The sequence below is a fragment of the Xiphophorus couchianus genome, chromosome 6 (assembly GCF_001444195.1).
Source record: "Xiphophorus couchianus chromosome 6, X_couchianus-1.0, whole genome shotgun sequence".
In the NCBI taxonomy this organism is placed as follows: domain Eukaryota; kingdom Metazoa; phylum Chordata; class Actinopteri; order Cyprinodontiformes; family Poeciliidae; genus Xiphophorus; species Xiphophorus couchianus.
In genome coordinates, this window is record NC_040233.1 from 2,905,141 (window position 1) to 2,922,919 (window position 17,779).

General features: G+C 39.6%; 1 protein-coding gene across 1 annotated transcript; it reads left to right on the forward strand.

The window, feature by feature from the left end:
- The first annotated feature begins 2,586 nt into the window (after nucleotides 1–2,586).
- On the forward strand, nucleotides 2,587–17,529 carry dipk1aa (divergent protein kinase domain 1Aa). Its single transcript, XM_028021736.1, has 6 exons — nucleotides 2,587–3,050; nucleotides 10,822–10,956; nucleotides 11,450–11,557; nucleotides 11,648–11,824; nucleotides 11,915–12,046; nucleotides 13,208–17,529. The coding sequence occupies exons 1-6, from the start codon at nucleotides 2,997–2,999 to the stop codon at nucleotides 13,886–13,888; spliced, it is 1,287 nt and encodes a 428-aa protein (XP_027877537.1). The 5' UTR covers nucleotides 2,587–2,996; the 3' UTR covers nucleotides 13,889–17,529.
- The last annotated feature ends 250 nt before the right edge of the window (nucleotides 17,530–17,779 follow it).

A 17,779-nucleotide genomic window follows, 5' to 3' on the forward strand; every position in this document is an offset into this window, starting at 1 on the left:
CAGTCACACTACCACATTTCCTTAATGCACGATATAGAATATTGAAATACTTGCTTAAAATTGTCAGTTGTCTAAACCGCTACAAGTGATCGCACTGGAAATTAATGCACATTAAAAGACTATGTATTTCTTGCATTTAAAAAGTCAAGTATGAAATTATAAAACTGTAAAGATTCACAATGACATAAGGGCCAAATGGCCAGATTCTCACTAGAATTCTTCTGAGTCTTTATGGGTGCTGGTGTATTTTCCCCTTTGCTATTTCCTCCCTTTGCAGTTCTCATTGTTCTGTAGCCAACGTTTTCTGGTTCGAAAAGGTCATCTGCTACAGCCAGGGGACATCTCCTACTAACCATTCCTCAGTTTGTATACCTCCTCTTACTTAGACAATTCATACCTGCCTCTAATACTTGCTTCTGCCTGCCTAAACTTTCACACTAGCACCACAACACACAATTTTACATTTAAAACCATAAAAAAGTTTGGTTATTCTTCTTCAAACGTGACTACTTTTATTTATTTGTGTTGTTTTTCACAAGTATTTATTTTCATAGCTAACCAAAAGACTACCCCAGAGAAATAAAAGTGTACAGTTTGGTAAGTAGATGAATAAATTATGGCAAGCATGTCGGGACTAAAGGACAGCAGGAGAAGCAAAAACAATGCATGGTTGCAAAATGGAGTGTAAAATGGAAAAGCTGTGAATTGACATGTGGAACCTTTGATATACCATTAAACATTCTCATAACTATTTATCCTCATAAGTCATGAAAATACCTAACTAAAACTAAAATCAAACTCATATGTTATGGGTTAGCAGACTATTTGTTGACAGGTACAAAATGGAAATAGAGGGATAGATTTGTAAATTACGCTGGATGAAATAAATAATTCTATTTGCTGGGCAGTATGAGGTACTAAAGAATGCTGGTATTACTCAGAGAAATATTTGTCCAAAAAGTCATTTTGTTTTTACTAATTCACCCATTGCCACTTCCCGATTTTAATACTGATCTGATTTTATCCAACAAAGGAAAAGCCAAGAAAATTACACGTTGAAACACAGCCGTTCAGACAGCAGACCAAGTTTTTTAATGGAATACCAGCAGTGATTGTAGAGAATTTAGGAGACAGAACTGACATTTATATAGAAATCTTTATAGGAATTGAGGGAAATGAGTTGGCAGACAATCAAACAGAATTATTGGTGCCATTAAGCGAATGAGTCATAAAATCTGTAATTAAGTAAAAGATACAGGAGAGATGAAAGAAAAAAAGGGAGGGAGTGAGAATGTGTAGATGGGTTTAAGCATTCTATTAGAAAGCAGATAAAAGAAAAACAAATGATTTGGACAGTAGAAACTGAACCCAGGTCCTTCTTGCTGCGTAATGGATGCATGGCTTCCAAAACTGTGCACCACGGACTGCAGCCCCCACCTTCACTATTTATGCAAATACAGCTGGCAGTCCTTTGGATTAGTCTCAACCTCCTTTGCACACTTAGAAACAAACAATTTTACCCTTTCTTCTTCACAAAGTAGCTCAAACTCAGACTGGATGGAGAGCATCTGTGGACAGCAATGATCACGTTTTGCCACAGATTTTCAATCATATTTAGGTCTGAACTTTGACTTGACTGCTGTAACGCAGACATTTATTTGTGAGGGTGATATGTCCTGATGTGCATTGTTAGTTTTCTGCCACACAACCTATTCAAACCTAAGATAGCATCTCAATGCTAATGTCAGCATTCAATCTAAAGAAGATCCATGAATGACCAGGGCTTCCTGAAACACTGGAAAGCTGAATGGGTATAGTAGCACTTTGCACCAATCTGATAGCTAAATAGCCTAATAACAGACTAAAAGCATAAATATCTCTCCTGTTGAGTTCATATGTCTATTTATTCAATAATAAATGTTGCTTTAATTTGTTAATATACAATGTTTTTTAAAAAAAATACATTCAATTACATATCCTGAAAATTCCTCTTCTCCACCATGTTTGTAAAGTTACACAGTAAATAATTAACAGCAATAATTTGATTGTTTTAGTCTGTTGAAGGTTGAAAAAATGTGGGTGTTCGTTTTTTAAGTCATATTTTCTCCATGTTAATTCTACATTTATAAACAGCAGAGTTCCTAACAAAATGTTTATCTTTGAAATGTAATATTCAGTTAGAAAGCTAAATATTTAGTTCCCAACGAAATGTTTGCGCCAGTCACAAATATTCAGCATGCTAGGAAAATATTTAGCAAGCAACCTAAATATTTAGCTTCTAACTAAATATTTAATTTGAAAGCTAAATATTTAGTTTGCAAGCGAAATATTCCGCTGATGAATTAAGTATATAGTTTGGAACCCTGACATTTATAAATGTATGAATAAAATGGTGAAAATATGACTTTGAAAAATGAACTTTCTTTTCCTTTATGACAGGCAAAATAAATCTGTTTTTTTCTTCTTTCTTTTTTTTTTTTTTTTTGCTGTGTAACTTTAGAAACGGCACAACAGCCAGGCTTTTATTGTGAAATATTTAGCGGAAATGGTTTCTTTCGTGCGTGTGAACTTGATCTTGTAATACTTTGATAGTTTCGCAGAACTACCGCTGGATAATAATAATGTATGGTGACGAGGTTAGGGTCCAGCGGTGCCTTTTAATATCACATCACCGCCATGTTTTACCTCAAAACTTACTAGGTGTTTGATTGGGAAGGAAACAGGTTGCGCCTGCGCTCTGAGCCATACGTGTTTTGTTTTTTTTCCCAGCTTGAGATATGCTGGCTTTTTTTGAAAATCAGCAGCAGCTGCTTCAAAGGGCAGAGAGACGGAGACGGAGGAATGTGGCTGTGATTCATCCGGACCAGATGAACCCGGACCGGGCCGTCCCGTCTGGAATCAGACGCTATGCTGTTATTTCCTCGTGCGTTTCTTGTTTGATGTAGAACGCGCTCTGCTGGCCGCCTTCAGACGTACTGAGATGGTCCATTTCAGCGATGGCTAAGGGTCTTTTTCCACGAGCCTGGGTGAAAAAGTCTTTCTATTTCCAGGTAGGAAGTCTGTTGTGCAAAATTGCTGCGAGGAAATGGATTGTAAAAAAGGAAAGAAAAAAGAAGAAGCGATCGTGTTTTGCGTGTCGCTGTCACATCTGTGCGGTTGACAGCTGGCAATCGGCGTCCTCCTCCTCAGATTCCCTGCGCCGCCAGGGAATTACCTGATGAATGTGAATGGCTTGTACACCTTATTACTGACAGCCTGGTTACCACAGGCCTAACCAGGGAGAATAGACATTAGCAATTGGCACCTTATTGTAAAAATAGGGTGCAGAGGAGACATCTGGGGGCTCTAAATAGTTACGAACACTATCTAGTGGCATATATTTCCCCCTTGCAAATGTACACTCCCACAGCTGGATAATGAAGTTTGGATTTCTACTTCCGGATTGCACATAAAACACAAAGTTATATACATTTAAAACATATATATATATATATATATATATATATATATATATGGTTCAAGAGGCCCAATAATGAAGGTGATCAGCTGGAGTTAGTAAACATTGATGACTGATTAGTTCAACTATAGATATTTGGGTCAGAAATTGACTTAAAATATAAATTTAAATGTAGTAACGTATTTGACAGGGACAATGCATATTAATTAAAATTTCTGTTAATGCGCCAGAAATGGCCAAATGGCTATTTTTCATCCGAGAGATTTAAAAACAAACATAACAAACATAAAAATAACCTTGTCATACAAAACAAGGTCAGAACGACTTAACGATACAGATTTCGTCAGACTCAATAAATACAATTCATACAAAACAGTTAATATAAACAAAGGAAACTACAGTACAATCGTATAAGTGACTAAAACTATTTTAATGACTACAGCCCCCTTCACAAAAAGCTATGATTGATGCTGCCTTAGATGGCAAGGAGAAATATCCTGAGAAATATAGAATAGAAATATCCCTTTACTGTCCCAAAGTGGAGAAATTCAGGTTCAACAGAATCTAGTTAAGACAGGTGGGAACATGGATATTAACAAGGTGGTTTGAAAGTAAGAATAAGGGGCTGTATAATAAGGACAAATTTACAACATTAGACAGATAATACTGTACAGGTATTAAAAATAACATGCAGCTAACAAACCATGCAAACAACAGGGATGTGCCAATAACAGCAGGAATGTTAATTAAAAATGAGAAAACTGCAAGTAACACTTAACAGGAAGGATCTCCTGTAACGCTCCTTTGTGCAGCTATGATGCAGCAGTGTGTCGCTGAAGGAGCTCTAAATGCCCCCCAACAGCTTCATGGATCAAATCTGTTGTCTAACAGTGATGCTATTTTAGGCTTAGATTGATTCTTCTCACCAACCAAAACAGCAACTTTTTAACCAAACTTAATGCTTAAATCAAATTTGTGAATGGGCAGCATTATGTGAAATTGACTTTTTTGAGCTTTATATCATGTTACGAAGTTATTCCCTCATCAAAAACATACATGGAGTGTTGATTTGATTCTTTCAGGCATGTTTGAGAAACCCTGCAATGTTCACCATGCGGTAGTGGGAGTAATTGGTACAGTTGAGATCACTGTAAGTCTGTTTGCTTATCATGTTTTTTGTTGGAAATAGCAAGTAAGAATGTTATTTGCTACACCACCACTACTATTTTATATACAGTACAGACCAAAAGTTTGGACACACCTTCTAATTCAATGGGTTTTCTTTATTTTCATGACTATTTATAAGGCAAAAAATCCCACTTATTAACCTGACAGGGCAGGTTGACCTATGAAGTGAAAACCATTTCAGGTGACGACCTCTTGAAGCTCATCAAGAAAATGCAGAGTGTGTGCAAAGCAGTGATCACAGCAAAAGGTTGCTACTTTGAAGAAACTAGAATATAAGGGGTATTTTCAGTTGTTTTACACTTTTTTGTTTAGTGCATATTTCCGCATGTGTTATTCATAGTTTTGATGCCTTCAGTGTGAATCTATAATGTCAATAGTCATGAAAATAAAGGAAACTCATTGAATTAAAAGGTGTGTCCAAACTTTTGGTCTGTACTGTATATACATTACTTTTTGTGTTCGTCTAATTTTCTGGTTAATGATGTAAAAGGAAAGTAAAAGTGTGGAAAAGGCAAAACAAATAAATAAAATAAAATAAAAATGAAAGGAAATGTCAAGGAAGGTACCGGTTCTGCAGGAAACAGAAATTAATTTAATTGCCAATTCTTTCTGGAATCCACACGCTGCTCACTATTTGTAGCAGCTGTAGAGAAATCCATTGAATATAGTTGAAGTGAATTTGACAGCATGCAAATTAACAGGGACAATCACTTATGGTTGTATTGAGAAGAACTCTGATAAGCCGCCTTGTGTGATGTCTGCAGACAGCTGCTCATGGAGGCTTGTTTTTGGGATTTAACTATCTTGATTAAACAATGATATACAGCAAAATAACAAATGCAAAAACTGTGCTACACAGGCTACAATCTCTATTAATGTGAGTTTTATGGGTTTTGCTAGAAGCTTCAACTTTCATGCTAAGTTTCCCTTCTTGCATACCAGTAATGAAATGGGATGTTAAATCCACCCAACAGTATCCTTCTAAGGCAGCAACAATTAGTAACCCAGCTGAACAAATGATTCACTTTGCAACATTTGATCCTGTGCTCACTGAGCAGATCTCTTAGCAACAGTTTTCGCAACAGTTTGCACAAGCAGTTTGTTTTATTTATGAAACCATCAGTGTACACAGAAAGAATGTCCAAAGGTCCCAGGCAGTTTGGGCTCATTGGTTCTGTGTGCTGTTGAGAGATGATGACGTCTGTTACCGGTGTGCTTTGACGTGTCAAATGCCTTACAGAGGCTCCTATGGAATCACTTAGTAGAGTCACAGTTAGATTGTTATCAGATCAGCTTGATCCAGGTTAGCTAGCTTGGTGGCATGTTGTCTGACTTGGCTTTCTTGTGGGTGTGTTTGTTTTTTCTTCTCGTCATGCATTTTTGTCTTTACAACACTCAAAACTTGCTGATGGATGTTAAGGGTACTGGCCAGAAAGCTCTAAACGGACCAGATCAAAGGTCAGCTCTTAGCTGCAACTTGACAGCGATACTTTGTACAGTTTAGAATCCCATTTTGGGCATTAAATATGGCACCGTATCAGTGTTGTAGTTGGATAACGGTGGCTACTTCATTGTCACAGGAGGCTGTATCCATCTTGAAGCCAGATACTGATCTGATTAATGATAGGTCGGCACGGTAACAGAGAGGCAGTGCTGGCAAGTGAGAAGGGGAGTCCTCACTAGTGTCAGGTTGGGGACTAGCATGTCTGGGCTGACCACCCACTGGATTTCCTTTTGGTTTCTCTGCTGTCCATTAGCACACATAAGCTAGCGTAAGCCCTGATATGCTGGTGTTAGCCTTGGGTAGGTTAGCAAGTAGTATGCTTAGGCTGCTCATCTAAGACCTGCACTTTTTTTTTCTTTAAATAAAACTTTATCAAGGAAAATGGTTGGACTACAATATCTATAAGCGACATACATTAGATGTATTGACGTGCTGAGGTTGGCTTCCGATTGATGCTTCAAATTTGGCAGGTAGCTAAATGCCGCTCAGTTAGCATTGCTTCCCTTTCATTAATCAGATCAGTAGCTGGTGTCAGTCATATAACCTCCTCCGACAAGCTGGATCTGCAATAGTCTGAATTATGGCACTGATACCATGCCATATTTAGGTAGCTGGATGGCTTATTTAATGAGTTTATAAGGAACAGTTTCGAATTTGAGATCCCTACTCATGTTCTAAGAATCCTGCTGGGTTGGTCATACGGTCAGTCGGCTCCAGGGAAAAGAGTAACCCAGGCTTTAGCCTATAGGCTCCAATAACTACAAGTGGTCGATGCTTGACGAAGGTAAACTAAACGTTGGCAGGTGGCAAACCTAATTCTTTCAGCCATGCATGATTTATTACATGCTGACCCCTGTCCTGCATCCTGAACTCGCTGACTGGTGGTTATGAATGAAGAGGAGACAGTTGGACCTCAGGAATCTGCTGCTTGGGTTTCACTTCTTTAATTCAAAAGGTTTCACCATATTCATCACTCAACCAACTCAGAGTGTCAGGGTATGACTCTCCTGTTGCAGCTTTTTTTTTCTTTCTCCACTCTAACACTTTTGTCTCGGTACATTTTTTTTTTAAGACTTCCTGCACAAACTCGAGTAATGCATGTCTAAGCAGTTCCATCTGACAATGAAGAGTACCGGTTGTGCTCCCTGTTCTTTCCCCAGGGTTCGTCTATCTGTGTGTTCATCTCTTTGGGCAGACATTGTTTGAAAGCTAAACAGTTCACCAGAGGGCAAATCTGTCCAGCTTTAAAACTGATACTTTGGTTGTTGTTGTCTTTTTTTTTTTTAAAGTGGGACTATAAGGACTAATTATGAGGAGTCAGCGTCTCATTTGCAGTAGATGGCAGGCAGGATGATCTCTATTCAGAGAAGAGACGCTGGGATCATTTAAGTGCAGATTTCTGTCGTGTTAAGTCTCTTCCAGCTTTCTCCATCTCAGAACGCTTACAGGGCAACTGTTGGACACAGAGACAGAGACGCTCTCGGTGAGCTCCACTCCTCAGTAATTCCTCAGTAAATATGTTTAGAATCACAACTAAACTAAACATATAGTCAATAAAATTATGACAACATAAAAATCTGTCTTGTGAAATTTGGCAAAGTGTAGAATGATTTAGTTTTTCTTTCTGTTTTTAAAACGGCTTCCAGTTTCTTTTTTCTTTTGGTTGTTTAAATGGAACACCTTAGATTCACCAATAGCTGCAAGCTACTCCTGACTGATGGTTTCCACTCTCCATATTAATCATATTAAGACATATCTGGTGTTTGGGCTATTGAAATGGGCAGCCAGCAGTGTTTTTAGAGGGGGTCTCAAGTATTTGCAGAGTTCAGTGCTTGTGATGCTCCACCAAGTGGATAATGATAGTCCTTAGAATATGTTGGGTAATTGTGTTAAATCTACAGCTGGAATAAAACAAGTATTTCTACCTGAAGAGCCTCAGAAGGCATCTACAGACTCAGTCCTTATATCAGCCGATATACTTTTGTCTTCTGTTGTAAAACTTTTTTTTAAGCTGCAGGATTAAGTGCTTTGACCTGAAAACGTAGTTGACAATACAATGACTTCATTGATGAACGTTTCATGGTCTTGTTCAGAAAAGTTCGGGTTCTTGTCTGTTGGCTTTGGTGTTGTCTGTGCAAACTTTCCTCATATTACTCCAACATCATGTCATCAATGCACTCAAGCATACATTCCATGTTTATACAGTTACAGGAGAAGGAGAGTGGCTCACCACTCTCAGTCGGGTCTGGGGGGGTTTTGGACTTTTTCTGGGTCACTGGCACATCTTAACTCTTCCTTCAGTCATTTTGTTGTAGATTTGCTGCTGTTTTTGGGATCATTAACATGCTGATGACCCAGTTTAAGCCCAGCTTTAGCTGACGGACTGATGGTCTCACTTTTTGTCTCTGGAAGAATTAAATACAGCACATACATTCCAGTTGCTCCAAGTTATCATACTTATTTTTCAGATTGGTTAAAAGTTTTCTATCTAAGGAAACCCAGCAGGTCGCATCGACTCACAGAATTCACTAGTTCTGGATGAACACGTAGCGACTGCAGACAATCGCTTATGCTGTTGAGTTTACAGCAATCCCTCAAACAGATCATGGAGCCACAGTGGAGAGGAAAAACTCCTCTTTAACAAGAAGAAACCACCAGCAGAACCAGAACCTATTGATCAAGGAGAGATTTCTAATTCAAAGAAAGGTTGAAGGGGGTAGTAACTTCATCTAGCTGTTTTTAAAGCTACAATAAAGCAGAGTGCATACTGTTAACCACAACGAAACCCCAGCCAATAGCTTTGTCTAGCAGTCAGTGACGTGCTGTGTTAGGATTATATGGACCAATCAGATGTTTGATGTAGCTGATTATTAAGGGCTTTATATATGAAAAGGAGCATTTTCAAACTTTATTCTGCATTTAATAGGGAGCCAGAGAAGGAAAATAAAAATAGGTGAAGTATGATGACTTTTATTTTCATCTGGGAGTGAGTGTTTACTCCCAGAGAACTGAAAGTTCAACTAGAACGGTGCGCTCCGGTCGGATGAAACAAAGATTGAGATTTTCTGTAATTCTCACTTCTTGTGAATTTGTTGTGAAATCCAGGATGGAGAGGTGGAGACGCAACCCACGCCCACTGTGGTGGTGTCGGCCTTAGTTCAAAAGGCCTTGGAGAATATTGTTGGCATCAAGAACATCGCCTGGAGAGTTGAGATAATTGGGTCTTTCTGCTGGTTACTGACAGACAAAATGGGGTAAATCAACACAGAATGAAATCTCAGATAGAAACAAGTTCATTCTTCTTTATACCACAGTTCACTGTGTAAAACAACAGAGAATAGAATGCACACTTTCAATAATCATTATAAATATAAAGTCCATCATAACGAACAACAGACTCCTGCCTGTCCTGTTTACATACTACAGTAATCAGAGCAAATCCGAGATTAAAAAAAAAACAGTGTAGCATCGGCCTCTGGTTCTGTGCAGCTGCAAACTGTGTTTTGTTAGAATGTGCTAGAACAAAATGAGAGAGGAGCCATGCTGCCAAAATACACAACATAAGCCGTTCCTGCCATGCGATCAAAGGGAGAATTAAAACGACTTGATCCTCTCAGGAGTGGTTACAGGACTTGGGTTGAAAACCGGCGGCAGCTTTTGTCTGATTACTTGTGTATTGTGTCTGATGCGAGCTGTTGACCTATTTTTGTTCTTTTCACTCTTCAACTCTTACTTAAGCTTGCTTATGATTTATTATTTTAATAAATCAATACACTGTGCTCAGTCATCCAGTTTGACACATGACAGGCAATTCAGTTTTATGCTACATTTTAAAAATTAGACATTTTAAAACTTCCTGTACTTCCTCGGGAGCTTTCAGATTTAAAGGTTGGTTGCCGGTGGCGACCTTTTTGCTTTTTAGAGTTACTTCTTGACGCATTTCTATTGGCATAGAGCAAGAAGAGTACTAACTCATAAAAATAACACATCAAGTAATCCTTAGAGATTTTATCTAGATGCTAAATCCAAACTGGTTCCCCCTGCTGGTTACATATACATATTGCAGTTTGCCTTTATTTTATAAAGAATTCTAAGCTTTCAGTTTCTGCTGCTGGGAGTGAAGCTTCAGAGGCTAGCTGATCTGGCTAGCTGCTCCAGTCAGCAGCTTTAATGGAGGGGGAGTTACTCCTTTGTGTTGTCAGCCATAGTGCTGTTTTTCTGCCCCACGTCTCCCTGACCTTTGTCACTATGGAATTTACTTTACTGGTTGCAATAACATTGCAACCAGGATCTCTGTTGAGACGGATCTCTGTTGAGACGGATCTCTGTTGAGACGGACAGAGTAAAGACATGTGATAAATGCATCCTGTGACTCTGGCAGGAATTGATTTAGTTGAACTATCTGTAAACAAAAAAGAAAAAAAAAGTATCTCACTCAATGTAAAGTCATGCTGCCTTAGTTAGTAACCCATGATGTGGTCAGGGTGGGTTGTGTGTCAATGTGAAATGTGACTGGATTTCTAGACTACATGTAAATGTTTCTTAATAAAATGAGAGCAAAACAGGGAGAAAAAAATTGTATGTATATATACATGTATACTATAATCTGTTTAAAAGCAGATGATTGTCTGCTTTTAAACGATGATTCCGCGTCTCTGGTTCTTCTCTCCAGGCTCGGATCTCCTTCGTGCGGGTGAAGTACCTGTTCCTCACCTGGCTCACCGTCCTGGTTGGCAGCTGGGTTCTCTATGTCCAGTACTCGGCTTACACAGAGCTGTGCAGAGGACATGAGTGCAAGAACGCCATCGTAAGTGAAACCCCTGAGAATTAAGCAGTGAAATGAAAATAACACACCAAAGTCACAATAATGAACCTACTGTTGTAAGTACTTTTCAATGTCAGCTTTTAAATTTTATTATGTAATAAAGGTTTTCTGCCTAAACAAACTGGTTAATCTTTATTTATTTTCCAGCAAAGTGGCTGGAAAAAAATGACGCCTTTAGTGTTTCTATGTGAAGTAAATTCCAGCTTGATTCTCATCTCCCTTTTAGTGCTCTGTCTGGGATTTCTCCCACTGAATTCAATTTCTCTGGATCTATTTCATTCCAGTCAATCAGCAAACAGAAGGAGGAGTTGTGAACAATGACGTTGATTTTCTGTGCTGTTTTAGAATTGTAGTCTGCCTATCTAGGATTGCTTCCAGCAAGCGATCATTTTTCCATAGCTCAGAGTCCAGACCCTATGTTCACAGCAAAGTGTAGAGCCAGAATTCTCTAAGATTCACCATTTTCTTTTCCAAGTGTGATAAATACAGGAGGGGAATCATCGATGGCTCTGCCTGCAGCAGTCTGTGCGAAAAAGAAACGCTCTACATGGGCAGGTGTCTGTCTACGCTACCGAACAACCAGGTTGGAGATGCTATGATTGCTTCTTAAACTGCTATTCACCATCATTTAGCATAGTAGGTGGTGTTTGACTGACATTCTGCTTTTTTCCAGGTGTACACAGGAAGCTGGGGGGACCACGGCGGGATCATCCGCTGCAAACTGGGGGAGGTGGGTCACTACGAGCTGGGCGAGGAGCCGGAGCCACGAAGAGAAACCCCAGTGTTCGATAAGCCTAACAGAGGCACCTCTGTTGAGAAGTTCAAAGAGATGCTGTTCAACCATCTCAAGGTGGAGGAGCATCCACCTGACTGATTCAAGTTTGCACAGAACTAAATCCTCGATGGATGGAAACCTTACATGTCTTCCCTTCTCTACCAGTCCAAGCTTGGAGAGCATGCGGACCTTCGCAGTCTTGTCAGCCAGATCCTCTCCGTCGCCGATGGCAACAGAGATGGACGAGTGTCACTCCCAGAGGCTCGTTCAACATGGGCCCTTCTGCAGATGGATGAGGTAGCTCACATGGTAGTTTAAATGTTCTAGCTTAAGGATGAAGAGTGATCTTATGTTGGTCCTTGGATAAGATTAATTAGGTTTATCTTCAATTTGAAACAAAAGCTTCAGTGTTGCCATTTAATTCTGGTTGAATGGTTGGTAAATCTTTTTATCAGAAATAGTGGAACTCTTTTCATTTCTTCAGTGGTCTATAACCACTTTCAGTCATAGTCTATAACTTCACAGTTATAGACTTGATGTCTGGATCATTGAGGATTCTTGATGTTTCTCTACTAAAGCTGCTGCAAAATTGGTGCTGCTGCATGTTTGCAGTGTCCAAACACTCAATGTGACTACTGTATGTTTCAACCATCTAGTTATTGATTTGAGTTGAAGAAGGAGAATTTGGACGTATTCCACCTCCGCCATTATTCTCTTTGGTTTGTGCAGTACAGCTGTACTTCTGGCAGGGAAAAAGACCCTCAGCTTGACTCTACCACCACCATGGTGGTAGGTTGCAAAATCCAAACATTCCTATAGTCATTTTCTAAACAACTCAATATTTGTCTAGATCAGGGGTGGGCAATCCTGGTCCTCGAGGGCCGGTGTCCTGCAACTCTTAGATGTCTCCCTGGTTCAACACACTTGAATTCAACAGCTGAATCACCTCCCAAGTGCAGTCAGGTTTTCCAGAGTCCTGCTAATGACCTCATTATTTGACTCAGGTGTGTTGAAATAGAGATACATCTAAAAGTTGCAGGAGACCGGCCCTTGAGGCCTGGAGTTGCCCACCCCTGGTCTAGATCATATTGTTATGTTGCGGTTTCATCACTGTGGACGTTGATACTTGTGGCCAACCTCTGGTTTATTGTCTGCTTGAGTCTTGTTGTTTATTCAGAAAGACTTTAACTAATTTCCTTTCATCGATTGTTGGCAGTTTGGGTCAGATTGTTGAAACTTTGGTTGTTGGTTGTTCCTACCGGACAATCATTTCACAGACAAGTTAGTTTTGGAAAGCTTGCATTGGGCTTCAATAGACTTTCCAAAGTTATGACCCCAAACCTTTTGAAGATTGATCGAATCTGCTTCAAAGCAAGAAAACTGTTAGTTTTTATTTATTGAGGCTGAATGTTTTCCTGTAGCCTTGTGATGACACAGATTTCTACTCTGTTCATTGAGGTTCTGCTGGGCCTGCTGCTCCAGGACCGTGGGCATACACCCCGCCTTCTTGGCTACTGCGGAGATCTCTACATGACAGAGCGGATCCCCAACGGGCCCCTCTATGGGTTCTCATTGCCCTGGCCTCTTGTTTCCTGGGTGCCAGGAGGTTTGCAGCGCACCATGGACCAGTGGTTCACCCCTTCCTGGCCTCACAAAGCTAAAATCTCCATGGGCCTGCTGGAGCTCGTGGAGGACATTTTTCACGGTACCTACGGGAGTTTTCTGATCTGCGACCTCGCTGCCATGCACTTTGGTTACACCGACCGCCATGAGCTCCGGCTCACCAACACGCAAGTGTTGATCCCTGAAGAGGAGTTCAGGCACACCATGAGAGTCCTGAAGTGTGAGACGGACGCTGACTGCGTGTATGGAGCGGACTGCCAGACCTCATGCGACCCATCTGAGAAGCGGTGCAGGGAGGAGCCAGTTCAGCCCAACCTCGCAAAAGCCTGCGGCGTGTTGAAGGACTACATCCTGCGTGGGGTGCCTTCAGAAATGAGAGAGGAGCTGGAGAGGCAGCTGTATGCCTGCATGGCTCTCAGAGGTAATGCCGGTCAGATGAACATGGAACACTCGCTCATCCTCAACAACCTGAAAGCTCTGCTTTGGAAACGGATCTCGCACACCAAGGACTCATGATGTTGGGGATTGTCGTTTTGAAACCACGATCATCAGGTCTCCAAGTGGAGCAGAGTGAAAGCAATGCTGTGATACATGAGTAGAATATATAATGAAATCATATCTATCACCCTCTAACACTTGTGAATAGAGATGCACTGATGAGAACTTTGGGGCCAATTTCCGATATCCGTTTTTATTTTTATTTTTTATAAAGCATTACCAATTTTCACACTGCGATTTCTCTTTTAAAACTAGTGTGAGACGATATTAAGACACAATTCCAAATATTTTTTTCAAGCCTGTTTGCTGTGAGCGGCCATATTTAAATGGAGCAGAGACATCAGCAAGCAGGTGTGTAGGAGCAGTAGCTGTAAAGCAAAGTTTTATTACTGTTTTATAACTAAGGAAAAAATTATTGGACATTTTCCGCTGGATTTAGCATTTTACTAGTAATTAGCATAGTTAGCATTAAAAAACAGTATTATTGGTGTGTAATCCCTTTAGAGTCCTTTGATATTTTCAAATTCAGGATGTTCCCTTAAAGATAGAGGTTTAAATGTCAAACAATTAAAACAAAGCACCTTTACCATAATGTGTTCAGCCTTATTAATTAGGTTTTGCCCACCTCCTTTCAGGAGTAGCAAACAAACAAAGGTGCTCTAATTAATTTTCATTTTGTAATGCAGAGTGCTATTTAAGAGTGACACATTAATTTAACTGTTTGGAACTATTTGAAATCCCAATTTTACCATAAATAAGTTAGCAAGTTTAATATCTTTTGTTTTTAAACTTTGAAACAGGTGATTCTACAAAATAAAATCAAACGATGCTGTTGGGGGGGCCCTTGGTGGGGCTAGGGCCCTAAGCAGCTGCTTAACTTGCATTTGACTGGGGCCGGCTAACTTAGGATTTTATTTTTAGTTTCTCACCAGTCAGGTCTGGTTAACCAAGAAAAAAAAACCCAATTTGCTGGGCATCTTTACTTACAAATGATAAATCCAGTTGACCTACCTCCTCTCTTACTATTGTAAAAGTTTGGGGCCTAAAACCTGAACTCAGTGATTGTGTGTTCTCATCAGGCAAATCTGAAACAAGTCATAGAATCTTATGGTTATGTTTTGTGTTGTTCACCCTGTGGTGAATGGAATGTTATCTTTGAGATAATGACTTGATTAATTCACTCGTTCTGCCAAAACCATCCTAGAGCGGATCTACATCATCTTTACTTTGACATGAAGAAGTATTAGAAAATCAGAGTGCACTGTTAATAGGATGAGACAAATATGTGATCAAATCCACAGGGGACCACTGTTGGCACTTGCACTCCTTTATTTTTTGAACTACACTTGGAAACCTAAACAAAACGAAATATAAACAAAACATGCACATTGAAAATGAAACTTAGGACTGTTTTATATGACACTAAATGATGGTCAGTTTTTGAGGTTAGAAAACAAGATTCTGTCCTACATGCTTAGAACACATCATGATAGAAAGATGAACTGCAAAGAGGCGGCATAACACTGATGTAAACTATGGTACAGCTGCTTTGATGAACCTTCTATCAACAAGAGATCTTACTGTTCCTTTAAAGAAGCTTTGCTTTCAGTTTCTTATTATCACAACATGAGATGTAATGTCATTGTCGAAGCTGTAATCTGAAAGTTGAGAGCTGGTCATAGCTTTACATTATTGTGCTGGATTTCCTTATTTTCAACAGGTTCTTTCTGGGCCCAGTGATTGTACAACAAGCCCAGTTTGGGTGTGTGTTTGGGGTGGTTGTGTCTTACAGGTTCAGGCCATTTGATGTGGTCAAAGAATATGCTGTCTGAAATAGCTTGACAATTTCCTTTTATCAAGGGTGACAGTTTGGGTCAGAGGAATGAGACTTTGATACTGTCTGGGGTTCAAACTGGAAAACAGTTCAAAGACATTTCATAAATGGTTTGGTAATACATAAAGCCAGCTAACAATGGGGTTGAGGAATGGAGCTGACAAAAATCACGCCACCAATGGCCCCGTTTACTCAACTGTAAATCAGCTGTTGATGAGCTTAGGCTCCATGTAAGAACAAAAAGGGAACTATAAGCTTCCTGTTTTCAAATAAACCAAGCATATCCAACCCTGGAAACAGAGCATTACCATGGTTACTGCTAAGTTGGAATGACCTACTGGCTCCTTCTAGCAAATGTGGCCTACTAATTGTGTTCAAATTAATAGAATTGAGATGTATTTAAAAAAAAAGGTAAATTTATTTTCAGAAACAGAAATGCATTAGAGAGGAAGGGCATGCAAACTCCATGCAGAAAGACCCCAGGCCGGGATTCAAACCCAGGACCTTTTTTCTGCAAGGCAGCAGTGCTACCAACTGCTTTCCTCTGTAAAGCATTTGAGATCATTCTGGTGGATCAGCCTGTTATTTTCAACAATTCCATTTCTGCCCTCCCTTCGATCAGCGTTTCAGTCAAAGAAGCTTCTTCTGGACAACATCTGGAACAATATTCCTCTGCTTCATCCTTCAAATGAGGAACCAAGATGATTGAATTTCACACTATTATTTTGAACACACCTCCTTTTTAATTAATGGCTACGTTACCCAGAATCAGCAGGCTGCGGATCCTGTCTGTTGGTTTTCCATTTCTCCACTACATCTAGAGCTAAATCATTTTAGCACCTAGAAATATTTCTACTAAAAACTGATGAGTCGGTCTGATGTCGCTATGTTGAACGTGATCTTGAGTGTTGAAGAGCGTTAACCGTCTAATGGCTAAGAAATGACGATCAGCAAAGCTTTGACTTGTCCATGTTAGCATTGTCTGAGATGGCAAGACAGGATAAACTGTACTCTAACTCCAAACTGTGACTAAATGGAACTGCGTAAACCTTTGACCTCAGTGGCCAAATTCAACTGACAGGCCTTCATTTCAGTCTGAGTGTCTTTATGCTCTCCAGCACCGGAATGTTTTTCTCAAATGTCTGTTTTCAAACTGTAAGATAATCCCTCCTGGCGCCATATTTGTTGACATAATTACAATTAATGGGTCAATCATGACTATGACACTGCTGCAGAACATAGTGGTGAATGATCTTTCCTTTTATAAAGGATGTTTCTGAACGCTACAAAAACAGTCTTGGTGTTTGTTCTGCCCATTTCTTGAAAGAATTCTTTCATTATTATCAGACCAGAAGTAATGGAGGTTCAGATTTTCTCCACTGCTTTTGTCCGGATGAACTCTGAAGGACACGGATCGGGACCCATCATGTCATGCTGTGTATCTGTGTTCATCACTCGCTGTACCGGGCATTTCTTACACAGCGAAAACCTTCACGTGTAAATTTTCCATATTTGTATTTGTCACTAAAATGATCTGTAAAACGGTCTATTTTTGAATTCCGTGTCGCACATGATGCTGAAGTTACTTTAAGAATGTTTACTGTCGATGGAAATGTGATCTTAGACATCCAATGCTGATTTTTTTTTTTTTAAGGTTCCTTTTCATTGTAGTTGGATTCAAATATGACTTCAACCACTGAATTGTAGACTTAACTGGCCTGTAGAGCACATCAACATTGCAGTCAGTGCTGCCTTGAGTTGTGATGTTTACTATTTGAAGAAACCAGCTTGATTTCTGCACAATTAAATGCCATACCACTTAGTGTCCTGAATGTAACGTGTCTTTATTAGGATTTACTTGAGAGTTTGAGCTCTAACAGTTTAAAAGATGAGTTGTTTAAACAAGTTGATCTTTGTTTTAAGCAGAAATGACTCAAAAAACCAGTAGAAAAATGTTCAACTTTGACTACAAACTGAAGCAGGAAACGCTAAACCAGAAAGTGATGATCATTGTTGTTGCATGTTCCCTTAAAGTCAAAGTTAGAATTGAAAACACCATCTTTACCATGTTATAG